Below are 22062 nucleotides of genomic sequence, written 5' to 3' on the forward strand. Positions count from 1 at the left end.
CGGAGGGACCGGATGCTCTTGAAATGGCAAGAATAAAGGGAAATGGGTGGCGATCTCTTATTTTTGCGGGGGGCGGTGGGGAGAGAAACTAAGGTCTGACAGTTTCAACGTTGCATTCGATGACTGGATCCGACTTGGACGAGTGTTGGATGTTTCAGGGGCGAATTACGGTGGAATAGCAGTCCATTTAAGATCGACCAGATGTCACCAGTTTTTTCGAGTCACCTCTTATCTCCGGATCACTTCGGAACAAAGTAACAGCTTTAACCGGCTAAACAGTGTTCCTCTTAGGGACGCCATAAATACTCCCTGAAGCCTGATTTAAGGTGAAAGGAAGATTTGACTCGGCACGCAATAAGCGCTCCATTAAATACCGTTGATTGACGCTACTGGGTTTCTTCTGCTAAGAGTTAACAATCTTGTCGGCCTTAGGCATTCTTTCTGACGTAGCTGAATGTCCAGAGGAGCTGGAAGGTTAGGGTTTAGGCTTGAACCTGGAGATCTTGCACACAGGTTTGGATCTGTGTACGCACGGTACCAAGGCTTAATTTTTGGAAGCTCACATTTGAGCAGTAGGTAGGCTGTGCGTTGGTCTGGATGCCTTCTTTGGTTTTCTTTGTTCTGAATTGGATGGGATGATTAAGAATTCCGTGGTTTCGGGATGCAGAAGGATCCAGGAAAACCAACACCTAACCAAGCATGAGCCCCTGGAGTTTATTTGAGATTTCTTCGTCATTCTCGAACTCTTTTTTTTCCTCTCCGTTCTTGGTGTGTTTCTTCAATGAAGTTTGGATGCTCAAATAAGACTTTCCAAAAAGGAATCATTCTTGCGGTGGAGCTTCACTGGACTACTATACTTTCCAAGCGCTTAGTACAGTGATCTGCACACAGTAAGCGCTCAATAAATACGATTGAATGAATGATGGATAAATAGATGAAAAGGAAACCTACAAAGTCTTGGTTTTTTTTTGTTGTTTGTGTTTTTTCTGTACTGCTTTACAGAAAGCACCCTCCCTTCATCCCTCCACCTTTTCATTCACACAGTCGTATTTATTGAGCACTTACTATGTGTAGAGCACTGTACTAAGGGCTTGGGAGAGTAAAACACAACAATAAACAGCCATATTTCCTGCCCATAATGAGCTTACAGTCCAGAGGCAGATATGTACATAAGTGCTGTGGGGCTGGGAGGAGGGGATGAACAAAGGGAGCAAATCAGGGTGATACAGATAGGAGTGGGAGATGTGCCTTCAGTAAGGCTTTGAAGAGGGGGAGAGTAATTGTCTGTCGGATTTGAGGAGGGAAGGCATTCCAGGCCAGAGGCAGGACTTGAGAAAGGGGTTCATGGTGAGCTAGGTGAGATAGAGGGACAGTGAGAAGGTTAGCATTAGAGGAGTGAAATGTGTGGGCTGGGTTGGAGTAGGAGAATAGCAAGGTGAGGTAGGAGGGGGCAAGTTGATTGACTGCTTTAAAGTCAATGGTGAGGAGTTTTCGTGATATAGGGGTGGATGGGCAAACACTGGAGTTTTTTGAGAAGTGGGGTGACATGTACTGAATGTTTTTGTAGGAAAATGATCCTGGACAGCAGAGTGAAGTATGAACTGGAGAGAGGAGGCTGATGTAATAGTCCAGGCAGGATAGGATAAGCGATTGTATTAATGGGGTAGCAGTTTGTATCATTAGATTCCACTTGGATTCATTTTGCTTTAGTTTCACCACTTACCATTTTCTCCCTTATCTAAATGGCAAAGGTGTTTTGAATGGAGAGTCTTATAAACCAGTCTTGTCTTATGGAACTTTCTTTTAAAAAAAATGTCAAAGTTCTAGACATTTTGGCACATGGTCTCTCTAGTTACTTTAGGAATTCTTTGGAGAGGTTGGTTCCTGTCTTTTTTGTGGTATTTGTTAAGTGCTTACTATGGGTCAAACACTGTTATAAGTGCTGGGATAGGTACAGGTTAATTAGGTCGGATCCAGTCCTTGTCTCAGAAGGGGCTCACACTCCACTTAGGAGGGAGAACTGGTATCCCCATTTTTCAGTAGAGGAAACCGAGGCACAGAAAAGTGAAGTGATTTGCCCAAGGCCACATAGCAAGCAATTGACAGCCGGGATTTGGACCCAGATCCCTTTGATGCCCTGGACCTGGGATCTAATCCCGGCTCTGCCACTTGCCTGCCGCGTGACCGTGGGCAAGTTGGTTCACTTCTCTGTGCCTCAGTTCCCTCATCTGCACAATGGGCATTCAAAACCTGTTCTCCCTCCTACTTAGACTATGAGCCTCATGTGGGAGCTGATGATCTTGTATATACCCGAGCGCTTAGTGCAGAGCTTGGCACATAGTAAATGCTTAACAAAGGCCACAGTTATCATCCCTATTATTATTACTGTCAGGAAGGAGTGACTCTATCGAGACAATAACATCTCCTCTATTCCTTTGGTAGGTGGAACAGTTGCAGCACTCCGGTGCGGAACACAGACTTTATGTACGTTGACAGTATTGTCTCGTTTTCTTCCTCTTGAGATGGGACCAGAGTCCCCCCAGCTGAATTTTATTTTCTGCTGTTGCCGTAGTTCGTTTCAGAGCCCCCTCCGCCGCTTCTATCTTGTACCGTTAGTCGAATGTTAGATGTCCTGTGCTTAGCCCGTGCATGAGACTATAGTGTCAACCCCTCACCCCCAGCCCGGGCGGGAAATCGTCGGTGAATTAGAATTAGAGCCAACCCGTGTGTTTACGCGATTCCTCAAAATGTGACTAACCTTGTTGTTGGGCGCCAGTCCCTCCTTGCTATCTGCTTCGCACCATCTTGGTAAGAGACGGCCCCACAGGCTTGACTTCTCCATTCTCCGAGCCTCAAGTCTTGGTTTCCCTGTTGGTATTCGACGAAGGCGCCGTCGCCCTTTTCACTCAAAGAGTAAAAGAGTTTTCTTCGTCTCTCCCCTCCGCCCCGCAGACCTCCACAATCTAAAATCCTGAGGGAGGATAAGAATCACAATATGTATGTGTCTGGATGTACAGAAGTAGAGGTGAAGTCCACCGAGGAAGCATTTGAAGTCTTCTGGAAAGGTGAGCCCCTCCCCCCTACCCCCACTCCATCACCAACCCCCGCCCCCTCCCTGAAGCTAAGTTTTTAAAAATTTCAAGTTAGAGGTGTGTGGTGTTGTTTTTTTAAATGGAATTAAAGCATTTACTATATGCCAGGCCCTGTACTAAACGCCAGGGTAGAGACAAGCTAATCAGGTTGGACACAGTCCCACATGGGGCTCACTATCTTAATCCCCATTTTACAGATGAGGGAACTGAGGCCCAGAGAAGTGAAGTGACTTGCCCAAGATCACACAGCAGATCAATGGCGAAGCCAGGATTAAATTAGTACAGTGCCTGGCGCGTAGTAAGCACTTAATAAAATGTTGTTGTTGTTATTATTATTATTATTATTATTATTATCCCAGATCCTTCTGACTCCTAGGCCTGTACTCTAGCCACTAGGCCACACTGCTTCTATACCTAGACTATGAGCTCACTGTGGGCAGGTAATGTATCTGCCAGCAATGTTGCATCGTCCTCTCCCAAGCGCTCTAGTACAGTGCTCTGCACACAGTAGGCACTCAGTAAATGCGATTCATTGAATGCACAGTCAAAAAGTTGCTACAATACTTACCACCCACACCATCCTTGTCCTAGTAGAAATAATGGATCAGAAGCCTCCACCTAGTGGATGTGACCTGAGAGTCAGAAGGGCCTGGGTTCTAGTCCCACCGCCCCCCCTTTGTGTGCTGTGTGACCTTGGGCAAGTCACTTAACTTCTCTGTGCCTTAATGACCTCATTTGTAAAAAATAGGGATTAAGACCGTGAGCTCCATGTGGGACAGGGACTGTTTCAAACCCGATTTGCATATATGCACCTTAGTGCTTAGTATAGTGCTTGGCACTTAAGTGCTCAACAAATGCTGTTATCGTTATTATTGTTTCAGAATTAACGGGGACTCTGTTGTCTCCTCACAGGCCAGAAGAAGCGCCGCATTGCGAACACCCAACTGAACCGGGAATCCAGTCGCTCCCATAGCGTGTTCATGATCAAACTGGCTCAAGCTCCTTTAGATGCTGAGGGAGACAACGTGTTGCAGGTAAAATGTCCTTCTGGATAGTCATTTATTCATTCATTCATTCGTATTTATTGAGCGCAATATTTATTGGTTGCAAAGCACTGTACTAAATGCTTCGTATCTTTTGTGCACTGTAGTAAACATGGGTAGGTAGGAGATAATCCGGTTGGGCAGAGTTCCCACCCCATGGGAGGCTCACAGTCTAATAGGAGGGAGAACAGGTATTTAATTTTTCTTTTATAGAGGAGGAAATTATGGCGAGAGACATGATGATGGTATTTGTCAAGTGCTTACTGTGTGTCAGGTACTGTTCTAAGCCCTGAAGTGATTTGCCCGAGGTCACCCACAGGCAAGTAGCCAAGGAAGGATTAGAAGCCAGGAAGGATTAGCGAAGCAGCGAGGTCTAGGGAATAGAGCACGAGCCTGGGAGTCAAAGAACCTGGGTTCTAATCCTGACTCCCCCACTTATCCTGCTGTATGACTTTGGGCAAGTCACCTTCCTCCTCCAGGCCTCAATTCCCTCATCTGCAAAATGGGGATTCAATCCCTGTTCTCCCTTCTACTTAGACTGTGAGCTCTGTGTGGGACCTGATCATCTTGGATTTACTCCCAGAGCTTAGTATGGTCCTCAGCATGCATTAAGCGCTTAACAAATACTACAGTTGTTATAATTATTTCTACCAGTCAGTCCTCTGGCCAAAAACAATTGAGCAAAAATTTATGAGGCATTGACCACGTCATACGTTTTGGAGGTAAGAATAGTCCATTCAGGCAGATCTTACCTCTGAATGATTCGTCCTGCTACTCGGCCCTATTTTGATATTAGAAAACCCCTTGTCGTTTGATTACAGGGTTTTTCCAGTTTAGATCCCTTCTCTTTCCCCTCCCTCCCCTCGGTTATCCTAGTGCCTTTTTGAAAAAGTGCATGATTAATTAGCTCACGGTTGTCATTTCCTATTGACATGAAGGCTGCCAGAGACAGATCATTTTCTAATTTAATTTAATTGTACTCAACCAATGCCTTTTTTATTATTATTATTTCAGGAAAAAGAACAAATTACATTAAGCCAGCTGTCCTTGGTTGACCTTGCTGGGAGTGAAAGAACCAATAGGACAAAAGCAGAAGGAAACAGACTTCGAGAAGCTGGTAAGAGTTTAGTTACTTTTGATGTAAAAATCTGGAATTATGGGCGTAGCGATGTGGGCTCTGAGCAGAAGGAAGTTTCTAGGAAAGTTGAATTGTTTTCAGTGTGCAGTGTTTCTTTTGTTTTTTTTTTGTTTGTTTTTTGTTTTTTTAGATACAACCTAATCATGTTGGATACTGTCAGTGTCCCACATGGGGCTCACAGTCTTAATCCTCAGTTTATAGGTAATTGAGGCGCAGAAATGTAAGATGACTTGCCCTAGGCCACCCAACAGAGAAGAAACAGTGTGGCCTAGTGGATAGAGCACAGGCCTACGAGTCAGAAGGACCTGGGTTCTAATTCCAGCTCCTCCACTTATCTCCTGTGTGGCCTTGGGCAACAAACTGACACATTACCTGTCTACAACAAACTGACACATTATCTGTCTACAACGAGTTCACAGTCTGGAGGCGAACTTACAGTGTAGAGCTATCTAGAATCATCTATCTTGTGTGGGCAAAAGTTTTTTTTTTTGTTTGTTTTTTAATTCAGACCCATTCATTTCTTTGTCTTGTCTTAATGCTGCTGAGTCATCTCTGACCCACAGCAACTCTGAATGTAGCTCTCCCAGAATGCCCCACCTCACCTGCAGTCATTCTGGTAGTGAATCCATAGAGTTTTCTTGGTAAAAATCCAGAAGTGGTTTACCATTGCCTCCTTCCGCTCAGTAAAATTGAGCCTCCACCCTCGACTCTCCCATACCGCTGCTGCCCAGCACAGGTGAGTTTTGATTTGTGGCAGATTGCCTTCCACTAGCTAGCCACTGCCCAAGCTAGGAATGGAACCGGTAGGCCTCTGCTTGACTCCCCCTCCCTTAGTCGAGACTGGTAGAGTACTAGAAACTCTTCAGGTGCGACCCTGAGAGAGGTATTCATTTCTTGAATGACTTCAAAAAATACAGCCCTGGTTTGAATTTTTAAAATGACAGGTTCCTGACTTATTCCATTTTTCTGCAGGCAACATTAACCAGTCGCTCATGACACTGAGGACGTGTATTGAAGTCCTTCGGGAGAACCAGTTATATGGAACCAGTAAGGTAAACAGCTTCTTATAGCAACCCTTCCCCCCTTTCATTTGTGTGATTCCGCTGGTGGAATAAATCTATTTTTTAAAAAATGAATTTATAGATGGTCCCATATCGAGACTCCAAGTTAACTCATCTGTTCAAGAACTATTTTGACGGAGAAGGCAAAGTGCGAATGATTGTGTGCGTAAATCCAAAGGCTGAAGATTACGAGGAAAGCTTGGTAACTGGATTCCCCCCTTTTTTACTCTCTCTTTAAAGTTCCCAGAGGAAAGCCCCTCAAGTTTTTATATTTTGTGTTGTTGTATAAGTGGTTGTCCTTCATTATCCAAGAAGACTTAGAGGTGAAGTTCCCCTATGAAGGAGGGTTTAATGCAACCTGATTATCTTGTATCTCCCGCAACGCTTAGTACAGTGCTTGGCACATAGTAAATGCTTAACAAATGCCATTACCATCATCATTAATAATAATAATGGATTCTCATCATTAATAATAATAGTGATAATAATATTGAGAAGCAGCATGGGCTTGAGAGTCAGAGGACCTGGGTTCTAATCCTGGCTCCTCCACTTGTCTGTTGTGTGACCTTTGGCAAGTCACCTCTTTTCTCTGTGCCCCAGTTCCCTTGTGTGTCACATGGGGATTAAGACTGAGAGCCCAAAGCGGGGCAGGGACTGTGTCCAACCCAATTCATTCATTCATATTTATTGAGTGCTTACTATGTGCAGACCACTGTTCTAAGCACTTGGGAGAGTACAATATAACAATAAATGGATACACTCCCTGCCCACCACGAGCTTACAGTCTAGAGGGGGAGACAGGCATTAATATATATAAAAAATGACAGATACATTTATGAGTGCTGTGGGCCTGGGAAGGGGGATAATAATAATTACGCTACATGTTAAGCACTTACTATGTGCCAAGCATTGTTCTAAGAACTGGGTTAGATATAGTTAATTAGGTTGGACATAGTGCCTGTCCCAAAAGGGGCTCACAGTCTTAATCCCCATTTTACAGATGAGGTAACAGGTCTAGAGAAGTTAAGTGACTTACCCAGTGTCACACAGCAGACGTGGCAGAGCTGAGGTTAGAACCCTGTTCCTTCTGACTCCCAGGCCCGTGCTCTATCCACTAAGCCACTCTGCTACTCAGTGAATAAAGGGAGCATGTCAGGGCGACTCAGGAGGGAGTGGGAGAAAAGGAAAGGAGGACTTAATCAGGTAAGACTTCTTGGAGGCGATAGATGTGCCTTCAATAAGTCTTTGAAGAGAAGGAGAGTAATTGTCTGTTGGATTTGTGGAGTGAGGGTGTCCCAGGCCAGAGGCAGGACTTTGACGAGGGTTGGCGGTGAGATAGACGAGATGGAGGTACAGTGAGTAGGCTGGCATTAGAGGAGCGAATTGTGCGAGCTGGGTTAGAGTAGGAGAGTAACAAGGCGAGGTAGGAGGGGTCAAGGGGATTGACTGATTTAAAGCCAGTGGTGAGGAATTTTTGTTTGCAGAGGCTGATGGGCAACCACTGGAGGTCCTTGGGGAGTCGGGGAACTTGTCCTGAACGTTTTATAGGAAAATAATCCGATGATCTACCCCATCGCTCACTACAGTGTCTGGCACATAGTAAGTGCTTCACAAATACCACAGGTATTGTTATTATTGCAGTGCTCAGGGCCAAATAAGCACTCATTAAGTAGCCCAGTGGGGTACTGTGGGGCCAGTGCAGGTTCCAGAGTCCAGCCACATCGGGCATACCTTGGGTCTTGTCATTGTTTGAGCAAGTGGGAATTGGAAGGTGGTAGTCGTGGCAACAGAGCAGCCGGCTCAGCTCCACGGTGCCAGCTTCCCCCTGTTTTTTGTGTGTGTATGTGTGTATCCTAGCAAGTGATGCGCTTTGCCGAGATGACCCAAGAAGTGGAAGTGGCAAGGCCAGTGGACAAGGCCATCTGCGGCCTGACGCCAGGCAGGCGCTACAGAAACCAGGCCTTCCGGGAGGAACTCACCCGCCGGCTCGAGCTCCGGGGAGGACCCATTGGCGACGGTGAGGAACGGAGCTTCTGTTTGGGATCTGTCCGGGTCTCATCCCCAACCCTCTGTCCCCACTTCCACCACCATATCCCACTTTCCCGAAAGCCCGGATTGTGAGTCTTTGTCACTCCATTGACTTCTTCAGGGAGCTGCGGAGTTGTGCGCTCCAGCTAGTGTATGTTATAAAAGCAGAAGCTCCCCGGAAGGCAGTTAGGAGGTGGAGTTCTGAGCCACCTCGGGCTGAAGGAAGAGGGCACGGGGGCATTTGGGAGCGGTGGGGGCTGGACTGTGGCAGCTATTTCCGACTGCATCGACAGTCCCCGTGGTAACTGGTGCTGGGTTGGGTTTCCAGAGCCTCCAACCTCCCCCCGACCTCTCCAGCCCCTCCACGTATTCCAAAAGTCCCACCTGGGTCACTCTGTGCTGCAATCCCAATGTCCGGAGAAGCAGCGTGGCTTAGTGGAAAGAGCCTGGACTTGGGAGTCAGAGGTTGTGGGTTCTAATCCCGGCTCCACCACTTGTCAGCTGTGTGACCTTGGGAAAGTCACTTAACTTCACTGTTCTTGTTACCGCATCTGAAAAATGAGGATTAAGACTGTGAGTCCCACGTGGGACAACCTGGTTACCTTGTATCTACCCCAGCGCTTAGGACAGTGCTTGGCACATAGGAAGCGCTTAACAAATATCAACATTGTTACTATCATTATTATTATTATTATCTGTGGCTCTGCCTCCATAGGGAGAGGTTTGGTGAGAGCGCTGGGCCTCTTATAAATCTCCCTCCAGGAAGCTGGGAGGGGATTAGGGAACTCTCCCACCCAACTGTCTGAGATTTCACTGCCCTCGGAACTGCATCTCCATTTTGGTTACGATTCGTGTGTTTTGCTATTCGTTCATTTGATCGTGTTTATTGAGCGCTTACTGTATGTGGAGCACTACTAAGTGCTTGGGAGAGTACAGTATAGCAAGAAAGACACGTTTCCTGCCCACAACATGCTTACAGTCTAGAGGGGAGAAAGACATAAATAGAAATATGTAAATTACAGACATAATACTACAGATAAATTACTACACCGTCTTCTTCCCAAACTTCTCTAGCAATGAACAAGTTTGAGAAAATGGATGGGTGATGATACCCTTTCATTCACTAATTCGATCAAATTTATTGAGCACTTGTGTGCGGAGCACTTGGGAGAGTACACTACAATAAACACACTTTCCCGGCCCACAGTGAGCTTACAGTCTGGAGGAGAGGGAGGCAGACATCAATACAATCCAACGAATTACAGATATGGGTACAAGAAATAGGTGATGACGATCGCTTTAGGTAACCGCGCTGTTCCCTTTGGAATTGCAGCTACAGAACCGTCCGTTACGGAGCTGCTCTTGCAGAGTTTCCCACCGTTGACCTCCTGCGAACTCTTAGACGTCAACGATGACCAGACCCTCCCGAGGCTGATTGAGGTCTTGGAGAAACGCCACCAAGTGCGGCAAATGATGACGGACGAGTTCACCAAGCAAGGTAACGTTAAGTGGGTAATTTCCAGTTACCGCGATGTGGCCAAGAGATGGAAGTTGCAGTTAGGGAAGCCCTGTTATGCTGGTCTACTGTCTAACCAACGCTCTGCTGTTGCATCTTAGACTCCCACAGGAGGGCACTGCTTACTGTTCATTAGTGGGGAAGCCCTTTCTAGTCTCGAAAATGAGATTAAGACAGGGTTGCCAAGTGAAAACGTACATCCATGCCCACACTTGATGCTTCTAGTAACCCCCTCCCACACCGCACTGATGTTCTATATTCCGTGAGTCCAGAGTTAATCGTATTTATTGAGCACTTACTGTGTGCAGAGCACTGCACTAAGCGCTTGGGGGAGCCCGCCATGATGATGATGGCACTTATTAAGTGCTTACTATGTGCAAAGCACTGTTCTAAGTGCTGGGGAGGTTACAAGGTGATCAGGTTGTCCCACAGGGGGCTCAGTCTTAATCCCCATTTTACAGATGAGGTAACTAAGGCACAGAGAAATTAAGTGACTTGCCCAAAGCCACATAGTTGACAATTGGAGCTGGGGTTTGAACCCATGACCCAGAGAAGTGAAGTGACTTGCCCAAAGTCACACAGCTGACAATTGGCAGAGCCGGGGTTTGAACCCATGACTTCTGACTCCAAAGCCCGTGCTTTTTCCACTGAGCCACGCTGTTTCTCATTAGGTACGAACTAATGAGGTTGGACACAGTCCGTGTCCCCACATTGGGCTCACAGTCTTAATCCGCATGTTCCTTGTGAGGTAACTGAAGCCCAGAGAAGTGAATTTACTTGCCCAAGGTCACCCAGCAGACAAGGGGCAGAGCAAGGATTAGAACCCAAGTCCTTCTGACTCCCAGGCCCCTACTCTTTCCACTAGGCCCCCTGGTTCTCCTGACACCACTCATAACTCGACAGGATGTTTCTTGACAGGTAACCTACGGTCAATGCCAGTATGTCCTCTGGTCCCGAAGGTGAAGGTGTCCCATGGTGTTTGTCTAAATCACCTCAGTGTGAAACTGGTCTCTCTCTCTCCTTTTATTCTAGTGAATGCTTTCAAAGCCATGCTGCAAGAATTTGACAGCAATGTTGTGAACAAGGAGAGCTACATTCAAGGAAAGCTCAATGAGAAAGATAAGGTTATTTCCGGACAGAAGGCCGAGCTCGAGCGCTTGGAAAAGAAAACCAAAACTCTGGAGTATAAGGTGAGTCTTTGGGGCAAGCCCCACCTCCCGGCACAGACTGGGAATGATTTAGAATTGGGAGTGTGAGGTTTTTCTTGGAGCCCGAAAGTCACAGGCAGGACTGTGTAGGGAAAAAGCATTAGCATTTGGCTTTCCAGTGACCTTTGCCTTACTGGCCCTATTGCAGCTCTCAGGGTACATAGCGGACCCCGTTGGCACCTCACTGCAACTTCTTCTCTCCTGAAGTTCTTCCTTACCTTGCAATAATAATAATAATTGTGGTGCTAAGCACTGTACTGAGTGCTGGAGTGAATGAAAGATAATCAGGCTTGACAGTCTCTCCCCCTGATGGGACTCACAGGCTAAGAAGGGAGAACAGATATCGAATCCCCATGAGGCAGATGAGGAAACTGAGGCAAAGAGAAGTTACTTGCCCAAGGCTGCACAGCAGGCGAGGGGCAGAGCCAGGATTAGAACCCAGGGTCTCTGACTCCCAGACATCGTCTTGATTTCCAAGTCATTTAGGGCCCTCTAGAAGGCAGGACGTCCTTTTTATATTTTCCTGAAAAGATGATGGGTGTGTAATCAATCCGCCCAAGTCCCACCGCTCCCCTCAGAGGAAGCGCAGAAAGATGAGCCACTGCTCCACTCCGCAGAAAGCACATGGGGTCGGATCTCCAAGCCTGAGGTCTTCTGCCTTTCCAGATTGAGATTCTGGAAAAGACGACGACAATCTACGAGGAAGACAAACGGAATCTGCAGCAGGAACTGGAGAACAAGAGCCAGAAACTCCAGCGGCAGTTCTCCGACAAACGGCGCCTCGAAGCCAGGCTGCAAGGCATGGTGACCGAGACCACCATGAAGTGGGAGAAGGAATGCGTGAGTTCTGACTGGGCTTCCAGCTTCCCCTGGGGGAGCCGGGGAGGGGGCGGGCCGTGGGCCCGGACCCTGGGGGAGCAGGGCTGGGCTGGCGAGGTCCCCATCATACGTGGTCGACCTTGCCGATGTCAGGAACGCCGGGTGGCGGCCAAGCAGCTGGAGATGCAGAACAAGCTGTGGGTCAAGGATGAGAAACTGAAGCAGCTCAAGGCCATCGTCACCGAGCCCAAGAGCGAAAAACCACAGAGGCCGTCGCGGGAAAGGGACCGAGAAAAGATCCTCCCACGATCCGTCTCTCCCTCGCCGGTACCGGTACGTCTCACCCTTTTGAAAGCTAGCACGAGATCGAGCCATAGGTGGCATTTAGACTTTTAGACTGTGAGCCCACTATCGGGTAGGGACTGTCTCTATGTGATGCCAATTTGTACTTCCCAAGCGCTTAGTACAGTGCTCTGCACATAGTAAGCGCTCAATAAATACGATTGATTGATTGATTGATTGATTTATCGAGTGCTTCCTTTGTGCAGAGCACTGTACTGAGCTCTTGGGAACGGACAGTAGAACTGAGTGGCTAGGCGAGAACTCTTGGCCACGAGGCGCTTACAGTCTCATTCGTTCATTCAGTTGTATTTATTGAGCGCTTAACGTTTGCAGAGCCCTGTACTAGAGAAGCAGCTTGGCTCTGTGGAAAGAACCTGGGCTTGGGAGTCAGAGGTCATGGGTTCTAATCCTGGCTCCGCCACTTAGCTGTGTCTTTGGGCAAGCCACTTAACTTCTCTGAGCCTCAGTTCCCTCATCTGTTAAATGGGTATTAAGACTGAGCCCCACATGGGACAACGTGATCACCTTGGATCCCCCCAGCGCTTAGAACAGTGCTTCACACATAGTAAGTGCTTAACAAATACCATCATTATTATTATTATTATTATTACTAAGCGCTTGGGAGAGTACAATATAACACACATTCCCTGCCCACAGTAAGCTTACAGTCTAGATGGGGGAGACAGACATTAATAGAAATAAATTACAGAAATGTACATAAGTGCTGTGGGGCTGGGGGTGGTGGGGGGGGTGGATGAATAAAGGGAGCAAGTCAGGGCGACCCAGGAGGGAGTGGGAGAAGAGGAAAGTGGGGCTTAGTTAGGGAAGGCCTCTTGGAGGAGATGGGCCTTCAATAAGGCTCTGAAGTGGGGGAGAGTCATTGTCTCTCTAAGGGGGTAGGATGGGTCATTTGTGATCCCAGTTTAATTGAAAATGTTCAAACGCATGTTACCTAAGTTGACTTTCCTTTTATATGTTTGTGTCTCCCCTCCTGTCCCTCCCCCCCATTTTTTTTTAGCGAATATCTTTTTTTATCCCAAAGTCCCCAATTATTATTTTCCTCTCCCTTGTAAAGCATAGAAGATAGTGCCCATCTCCTACTAGTTTGTCGCTCATTCTGATTTCTCTTTAATTTTTCTAGCCGCCTAGTAGCCATGGCGCTCAGCCCGCCAACAGCCAGCACCCCGCCAGCCAGCCACAGCCGCACAGACGCTCTAATTCTTGCGGCAGCATTTCGGTGGCTTCCTTCATCTCGGAATGGGAGCAGAAAATTCCTCGGTTCAGGACACCCTCCCATGCCCCGTCCCTCCCTCAGCACAGGCCTCAGGAGCCCGAACCCAAAAAGAGTTGTGTCGTAGCGACCAGAAGGAAAGGGATGTACTGGCTCGGAAGCGGGGAGGTGATCCCCACGGGCAGAGATGAGGTCTTAGAAGTAGAAGAGGATCCGTGCTGCAGGGTTAGTGCCGTTTTATGGGAGAGAAGTGGGGCTTCAGAAAGCTCGGTGAAGTTCGGTGTGTTCCGGTATCGCAAACCTTCTTGTCCCCGTGGTTCTTCCTGAAGGGGAGGTGGGCATTCGGGGCTCAAATGTCTCCCCGGCAGCTCATAGGCTCTACGTCCCTGGGACCGTCTCAGTTCAGTCGCATTTATCAAGCGCCGATTGTGCTCAGAGGGAGAATGTCCTGTACTCAGTGCTTGAAGAAGCATGGCCTAGTGGACAGAGCACGGGCCTGCATTCTGATCCTGGCTCCTCCCCTTGTCTGCGGTATGACCTTGGGCAAGTCACTTCTCTAGGACTCAGTGACCTCATCTGGAAAATGGGGATTAAGACTGTGAGCCCAGTATGAGACAGGGACTGTGTCGAACCTGATTACACTGTATTTACTCCAGTGCTTAGAACAGTGCTTGACACATAGTAAGCACGTAACCAATGCCATAATAATAATTAAGCACATTCCCTGCCCACAGCGAGCAGACAGTCTAGAGGGGAATGAGAGCCAAATCCAAAGTGTTGCCCCATTCCAAGCTCTATTCTGATGGATTGTCACAAAATTGCTTTAAAAATGTCAGTAGTCTATCTGGAGAATCCTAAAGATAGGGAATGATGCTTGCTTCTAGGAGAATCAGAATTGCTTGAGAATTGTCACTCAAAGGAGGCACTTTAGCAAGATCCTTGCATACTGTCCAGAAGCAATCATTAGGTCGAATCTCCATTTTGGGGGTGGGATGGTGATGATCTGAATTTCGATTTTTGTGACTATTCAAGTCTCAGCCTCCAACTCCCCAGGGGCCCTAGTTGGAAGTAGAAAGGTTTGCCATACCACTGTCACTCTACGTGATTTTCCACAACTTTGCTCCTAATGGGGGATTAAGGTAAACTGCTTTCTTGAGAATTCGAGTAAGTGTCTTAGCATCAAACTTTCACAAAAATCGATTCAGACCCCATCAGATGTCAACACTTTCCAGGGCCATTCGGAGAATGTGCTCACAGCACAAAACTCAAATCCATCCTGCGGTCAGTATTTGAACAGTGGTTCGTTTTCACCACTGCAGGAATCAGGACTTTCTGGAGCATAGACGGAGGCTTTCATTTTACCTTAATCCTCTTTTGGTAGCAAACTCGGACAAATGTCTGCGTTCTGATTAACACGGTGGGGGGACCCTCTTAAAACGGAAGACCCTAAAGTTCTTGGGGTTCATCAATCTATCGCATTTGTCGCGTGCTTAATTTGTGCAGAGCGCTGTACTAAGCGCGTGGGAGAGCACAGTATAACAGAGTTGGTAGATACGTTCCTGATCCACAATGAGGTGACAGTCTAGGGGCACATGCAACGGGCCTGGCTTAACTTTGGTCTTCGCTCCTGACAGCTTAACAGCGCACCGGCTCGACTCAAAAGAGACCTGACAGGGTGTACTGTAGAACCTTTGCTTCCTCAAATCTGAAACTGAAATCAACTCAGGATTTAGAAGTGCAGCAGAGAATTTTCCGTCGTTAGGGAGCCAGATGTTGTGGTTATGGTGGAGGGGAATCAATCGGCGGTATTAAGTGCTTACTGTGTGCAGAGCACTGAACTAAGCGCTTGGGAGAATACAATACAACACCAAATGCTGTATTTCCCCGATCACGGCTTCTTTCTCAGCCACATTTAGTACCCGGGGGAACTGAACTCTCCCAAACTGGCTGTGATGGAGTTAGGTGCTGCTTGAATGTTGTGGGAATTTTTTTTTCCCCTTCCTAGGACTCCAAATTCTTTTTTGAAAATTAGTCTGATGTGGAACTAGGTCATCTTGGTCATTCTAGTTTTGTCCTCCACAACAAAGCCCCTTCAATAAAATGGGGCTTCCCCGACAAGCTGAATTCCTGTGGCTGATGGAATTTTGTGCAGATGGGGCTGCTTTCTCGGAAGCTGTGGCTCAGGATCAGATGGGGTTGATCCCAAAGAAATGCACATTAGTGGGCTTGGGCTTTGGCGGGAAGACTCATTCTGTTTTGGGGAGAAGATAGGGCCCCCCGTGACTTTTTGCCCTCGATACGGCTGCGTGGGGAAGTGGGCTGGGTTAAGTGAAGGCTAAAGATCTTGTCAGTCGGTGGTATTTATTGAGCGCTTACTATGTGCAGAGCACTGTACTAAGCGATTGGAAGAGTACAGTTGTATAGAATTAGCTGACACATTAGCCAAAAGATTTAGAATCCCCCAGGCCCCTGGACCCACTTCCAAGTTTCTTATTGACAACCACTTTAGTGTGGACTAGTGGGTAGAGTATGGGCCTTGGGAGTCAGAATGGGCTTCGCTGCCTTATTCTGAAACCTTGTTCTGGGAGCAAGGATGCCCCAGACCTACTTCCCCCGGCCACGGGGTGGTCACGAGGCCTCAGGGCTCAACACGGGGCTCCTCGCCCCAAACATACACGTCCGACCGCTACGCTCGGTCCAGGCAGACGCTCGCTGAGGGAGAACACGGGTGACAGTGGGCCTGAGGGCACTAACCTCTTTTTGAACGTAGGGTTCCCGCTCTGAAGACTAGGTCATGCTCCGTTTCCCGTCAAAGCCCTACGAGATTCTGGCTTTACGCTGTGGGAAGGCAGGCATTTGTCATTCAGTCAGTAAATCCTATTTGTTGAGCACTTACCGTTTACAGAGCACTGTACCACCTGCTTGGGAGAGAGAATGATAGAACAATAAACAGATAAAATTCCCTCCCCACAACAGGGCATTTGCTTAGTCATCCAGAGATGGTCTTCAGAACTCTTCTCCCAGGCTCGTTTTACCACTATAGTCACAGAAGCACTGGGTAGCTCAATGAAGGGTTTTTTTGGTGTGTGTGTTCCAATATTTTCAATGTGAAGAAAAAATGAGCATTTGCATTTCTCAATCAAATTTATCAAGTGTTTACTGTGTGCAGAGCACTGTATGAAGCACTTGGGAGAGTCCAGAACAACAGAGTGAGTAGGTACGTTCCCTCCCTGCATCGAGCTTATGCTTCAAATACTTTTTTGAAACCATTTTGGGACAGACGGGGCTGGAAGAAGATTGTGGGGGGTGACAAAGGGGGGAATCCTTCTTGATGTTCTCAACCAAGTCTGCTGCACTTCTAAAAGACCCTCCGGGGAATTAATTCTGGGTTGTGCTTGTTTCTCAATTTCCTTCTCTGACTGGCTTAGAACGCGCCACCAATCCGTGTCCGCCACAGACGATCCCGCTCTGCCGGGGACAGATGGGTGGATCATAAGCCCGCCACTAACGTGCAGACCGAGACAGTCATGCAGCCCCACGTCCCCCACGCCATCACGGTGGCGGTGGCCAGTGAAAAGGCGCTAGCTAAGTGTGAGAAGTACATGCTGACTCACCAGGAACTAGCCTCCGATGGGGAGATTGAAACTAAACTCATTAAGGTAAAGAGGAAACAGACCCCACTGGGGTGGGGAGAAAAAAATCCCCAGAATGCACCGTTGAACTCTCCCCTCTCTTGGTGGTGATGGACAGAAGACGGACGACGGGAGCTAATTTCGGGGGGCCGCGGTATAGGGGTGGGTGTCGCATGTCATCTGAGAACACTTTCTAGACGGGCCAACAGAAGCCCCACCTTTGATCCGCGCAAGAAGCTATGCTTAGTGGAGTGCTCGCTTTGGCTGTCGAATTGGGTGGTGTGGGGAGTTTGCTAATGTGGCAGCGGATTAGGTTTACCCTTGGGAAGCCACTCGGTTTGGCTTGGCCCATCGATTCAAGGGGAAAAGCCTGCTGAAATTGTTTTCAAAGATGGAAACGATTCATCCCCATCGCTTAATAGCGGAGGTGGCCTCACTCACCGATGGAAACTCGGGGACGAGCCAGGAGAAGGGGCGGGCCTCCAAATTCTCGGGATTATTCCCTTCACAGAGGCCGCCCCAGCTGGGCGCAGGATGGGATAATGTAGGAAAGTCAGTCAGTTGTATTTATTGAGTACTTACTGTGCGCAGGCCACTGTACTAAGTGCTCAACCTAAGTGCTGTACTGAGCACCTGAAGGTGGAACTGGAAGGTTGTTCTGAAGGGGAGTCCATGACACGGGGGTTCCCCATCCTGACCTCAGCGGTGCTTGTCCTTTGAATTGTTGGCCCAGAAAACGGGAGGCTTCTGGGAGTCAAGAATGGCCTGGCACTTGCTTGGGCGGGAGGGGGATGGGAGAGTGTGTGTGCATGTGTGAACGTGTGTGCGCACTCTGCCTAAAGGGTGAGAAAATGGGAGGTTCAGGAAGGAGATTTGCGGCCACTGCTGACCAGTCAACCCTCAAGGCATTGACCACCTCTCCTTCCCTGCCCATTTTCCTCTCTCTGGGCTTCAGGGTGATGTCTTCAAAACACGAGGTGGTGGACAGTCCGTCCAGTTCACCGACATCGAGACTTTAAAGCAAGAGTCACCTCCCGGGTGAGTAGCCTCTCTGGCCCTGCCTTTGAGGAATGGGGGCGGGTTCCCTTGCCTGCTTTCGCTGCGCCCCTTGGCATGGAGCAATGGACTTGGGGTCCCGCTCTCTCTCCCCCTGGCCTCACCAAAGGCTGTGCCCACCCGCTCCCTATTTGTGTTGGGTAGCTCCGAGGGCTCCGGAAGTGTAATGAGCGATTCATTCTCCCCCTTACCCCTCTCTCCTAGTCGAAAACGCCGGTCCTCCACAGAGGTCCCCGCCCATCCCGAACCCACTACCGAATCAGAGTGGACGGATGTCGAGACCAGGGTGAGTTTTAGAGAAGCGAGGAGCGGACTGAGTGGGGGCCTTCGGCAGACCCCAGACCCGGGAAGGGGGTCTCCCAGTCAGCTCCTCTGGACCCTTCAGGCAGAGCTACACCTGGGGGTCCCAGGGGCTCGTCCTGACCGAAGGAGGCAACTGACATCCCTTCTCCCCCAAACCTTCCTCTTTGACCACAGTGTTCGGTGGCCGTGGAGATGAGGGCGGGGTCCTCTCTGGGCCCAGGATACCAGCACCATGCACTCCCTAAGTAAGTACCACACAGCAACATCACCTGTTTCCGTGAGTAACAGACGAGGGGAAGTGTCCGACGGCAAACTCCGGGTGGTTGAATCCAACCTATCCCCCCAATCCCCATAGCTGCACCATGAGGATGAGAAGAGACCTTTTGGCTTGGGTAGAAAAAGCAAGCATGTGTAATGACCCTGGGCAGCTGGAAGGGCCTCCTGGAAGTGGTGCGTTATGGTAAAGGCAAACGACTCTGAAGAAGGCAGAAGGGTGACACTGGAGATGATCCCAATAAGAGAATAAGGGACCCAAGTGCTCAGGATTTCTCAGCTCAGAGACCAGTGAATCCATGTGGGATTAAATTGCATGGTGGAGGATGTTTTTGGGAGGGAAATTGCAAAGGAACCCTCTCCCTGGTCCTTCAATTTGGAATCCACTAGAAAGGATTCTGTTATAGTCTCGGAGTCTGGTAGGTGCACATACGGGCTGGGGTCAATATGCTATGCATCTCAAATCAAATGGGTCAGTGGGGCTGGAAATCTTAGAGGAGAAGAGCAGAGTTCTTCCACCACACAGGGAAGGGTTGGCTGGCAGAATCCCCTGGCGCTACCCTACTTCACAGCATGCCACGCCCAGCTCTGCCCATTATCTCTCCTCTGCGGCCCATCCGTCTCCTGTCGACATGCGCGACGGGAGAAACAGGAATTCTCCTGTGGAGAAACGCACCCGGCTCCAACTGAAACGTGGGTCTTGTGTTCCAGGCGCCGGAAACCGTGAGGCGACGACGGCCAACGGGAACGAGGGCCTCGAGCAAATGAGGATTCCTTCAGAAAGAGTCTGTGGCCACTGCCGTCTCCTCTCTCAGCGTTGAAGCTCTCCCAACTGTCGGTTCCTGCCAAGGAGAGGCGAAATGTGTGATAGGCTCGTGCTCTCTGGGCACCATCATGCCTCTCTCCGCTTTCAGGAAGAAAATGTCTTGTTTGTATAGGAAAATTTCTCTTTTTTTTTTAATCACGCGTGCGCTACTTTGTATTTCTCATACTCTCGTGGACTCTCAAAGGCTCTGCCTTGGGATGGGTCGGGGCCAGGCTTGTATTGACACTGTCTCCAGTTTAGTCCCAAGCCCCTGGGATGTCCTCTTTTTTTAAAAAAAAAACCAAAAACCAAAATAAGCGCTGCTATTTAGCTGTAAGGATGCACTTTAAACACGTTGGACTGTGCGAATGAAATTCAGTCATTAGCTCAAGAGCTATCTGAGAATGAAAACGAATGGCTTTTGTATTCTGTGTTTCTCCCGACAAACAGAATCAGTTGTCTGGCACTGGACTCCATCATCCTACCCTAGAACAGAAATATGATGTGAGGCATAATATAATGGACTCACTGTAGATACCCCGGGCGTGGGTAAAAAAAGCTGAGAGGATTATATTTTAAAATATAAGGGAGAACTATACTAAATATGGAGCTATCAACTTAATAAATAAATATATTCCAAGAATGTCTGAAATACTCTAAATGCATAAGGGAACAAACTCGAAGTACAAAGGTGGGTCTTGGTTCTGTGTCAGAGTCCTGGAGGAAGTCTGGGAGTCCAGCCCTTAGTACAATGCCTGGCATATAGTAAGCGCTTAATAAATACCATTTTTTTTTTAAGAAAACAACAAACCTGGGTCTAATTGTGACAAACCTATGAAATATTGGGCCCCTTGTGAATTTTTCCTTTAGTTTTTGTAGTGGCAAAGGAAAAAGTATATTTTGAATTAGCAACAATAAGCAGTGTGCTCTAGTGGAAAGATCATGGGCCTGGAAGTCGGGACCTGGATTCTCATCCCAGCTGTGCGTGCGGGTTCGTGCATGCGTGTTCAAGTGTGTATGTGTGTGTGAGGCACTTAACTGTGTCTTCTGTCTCCCGGGCCCGTACTCGTTCATTCAATCATATTTATTGAGCATTTACTGTGTGATCTTGGGGAAGTCGCTTCTCTTCTTTGTGCCTCAGTTCCTTCATCTGTATTGAGTAGTTTATAAAGAGCAGTGTACTAAGCTCTCTTGGGAAAGTAAAATACAGCAGCTCATAGACATGTCTGGAAGGATTATCTGATTTTCTTGTACCTCCCCCTGCCTTACTACCTGCCTGCCTTCCCTCCTCATATCTGACAATGACTCACCCTGCCTTCAAAGCCTTAGTGAAGGCACATCTCCAGGAGGCCTTCCTAACTAAGCACTCTTTTCCTTTTCTTCAACTCCCTTCTGTGTCACCTGGACTTGCTCCCTTTATTCATCCCCTTCTAGACTGTTGGGTAGGGACCGTCTCTATATGTTGCCAACTTGTACTTCCCAAGCGTTTAGTACAGTGCTCTGCACATAGTAAGCGCTCAATAAATACGATTGAATGAATGAATCCTCCCTCCCAGCCCCACAGCACTTATGTCCATCTCTGTAATTTTATTTATAGCAATGTCTGTTGCCCCTTATAGACTGTGCACTTATGGGAAAGGAAGATATCTGTTACATTGTATTCTCCCAAGCACTTAGTACAGTGGTGTGCACACAGGAAATGCTCAATAAATTCATTCATTCATTAGTATTTATTGAGGCTTACTGTGTGCAGAGCACTGTACTTAGTGCTTGGAAAGTACAATTCATCAACAGTTACTATGCCCACAATGGGCTCACAGTCTAGAAGATGGGGAGACAGACATCAAAACAAGTAAACAGACATCAATAGCATCAACATAAGTAGAATTAGAGCTATATATAGTAATGATGGCATTTGTTTAATGCTTACTGTGTGCAAAGCACTGTTCTAAGCGCTGGGGAGGATTCAAGGTGATGAGGTTGTCCCATGTGGGGCTCAGTCTTAATCCCCATTTTACAGATGAGGTAACTGAGGCACAGAGAAGTAAAGTGACTTGCCTGAAGTCATAAAGCTGACAAGCAGTGGAGCTGGGATTAGAACCCATGACCTCTGACTCCCAAGCCCATGCTCTTTCCACTGAGCCACTGTGCTGCTTATGTAGGTGATATATGCACATCAGAACAAGTAAAACAGGCATTAATACGAATAAATAGAATTATAGATATGTACATATACATACAAGTGCTGTGGGACTTGTGGGGGTAGAGCAAAGGGAGCGATTTGGGAGGGAGAGTTGAAGAAAAGGGAGGCTTAGTCTGGGAGGTCCTCCTGGAGGAGGTGAGCCTTCAGTAAATATGCTTGAATAAATCCCCTAACTCCCTCAGGCTGAAATACCCAACTGTTTCAGCTAGATCTGTTATTTGGACAATGCCCACTAGATGGTATCCCTGTTGCAGTGGGAAGGGAATTTGACCTCAAAAAGTCCTCATCAATCAGTTCTATCTACTGAGCACT

The 22062-nt window shown here is 47.9% G+C and overlaps 1 protein-coding gene and 1 non-coding gene across 4 annotated transcripts in view; one reads left to right on the plus strand and one right to left on the minus strand.

The window, feature by feature from the left end:
• The window catches only part of KIF23 (kinesin family member 23), a 35905-nt gene extending 15593 nt beyond the window's left edge, over positions 1-20312 (plus strand). Inside the window, exons 8-24 of one of the 3 annotated variants that reach the window (XM_038767051.1) lie at positions 2443-2484; positions 2953-3065; positions 4005-4126; positions 5150-5252; positions 6246-6325; positions 6417-6536; positions 8192-8351; positions 9696-9860; positions 10911-11068; positions 11753-11926; positions 12059-12238; positions 13389-13703; positions 16907-17137; positions 18066-18148; positions 18371-18452; positions 18644-18714; positions 19454-20312. In XM_038767051.1, the coding sequence (XP_038622979.1) occupies positions 2443-2484; positions 2953-3065; positions 4005-4126; positions 5150-5252; positions 6246-6325; positions 6417-6536; positions 8192-8351; positions 9696-9860; positions 10911-11068; positions 11753-11926; positions 12059-12238; positions 13389-13703; positions 16907-17137; positions 18066-18148; positions 18371-18452; positions 18644-18714; positions 19454-19469 (2215 nt within the window). In that variant the 3' untranslated portion in view covers positions 19470-20312. The remainder of the gene's footprint in view (positions 1-2442; positions 2485-2952; positions 3066-4004; positions 4127-5149; positions 5253-6245; positions 6326-6416; positions 6537-8191; positions 8352-9695; positions 9861-10910; positions 11069-11752; positions 11927-12058; positions 12239-13388; positions 13704-16906; positions 17138-18065; positions 18149-18370; positions 18453-18643; positions 18715-19453) is intronic. The other 2 variants (XM_038767053.1, XM_038767052.1) reach the window with 2 other exon arrangements.
• LOC119946241 lies at positions 6020-6157 on the minus strand. The gene has a single exon (XR_005456349.1). It is a non-coding gene; the product is annotated as a small nucleolar RNA SNORA7 (small nucleolar RNA).
• Positions 20313-22062: the final 1750 nt, after the last annotated feature.

Source organism: Tachyglossus aculeatus, chromosome 26 (assembly GCF_015852505.1).
Source record: "Tachyglossus aculeatus isolate mTacAcu1 chromosome 26, mTacAcu1.pri, whole genome shotgun sequence".
NCBI classification, from domain to species: domain Eukaryota; kingdom Metazoa; phylum Chordata; class Mammalia; order Monotremata; family Tachyglossidae; genus Tachyglossus; species Tachyglossus aculeatus.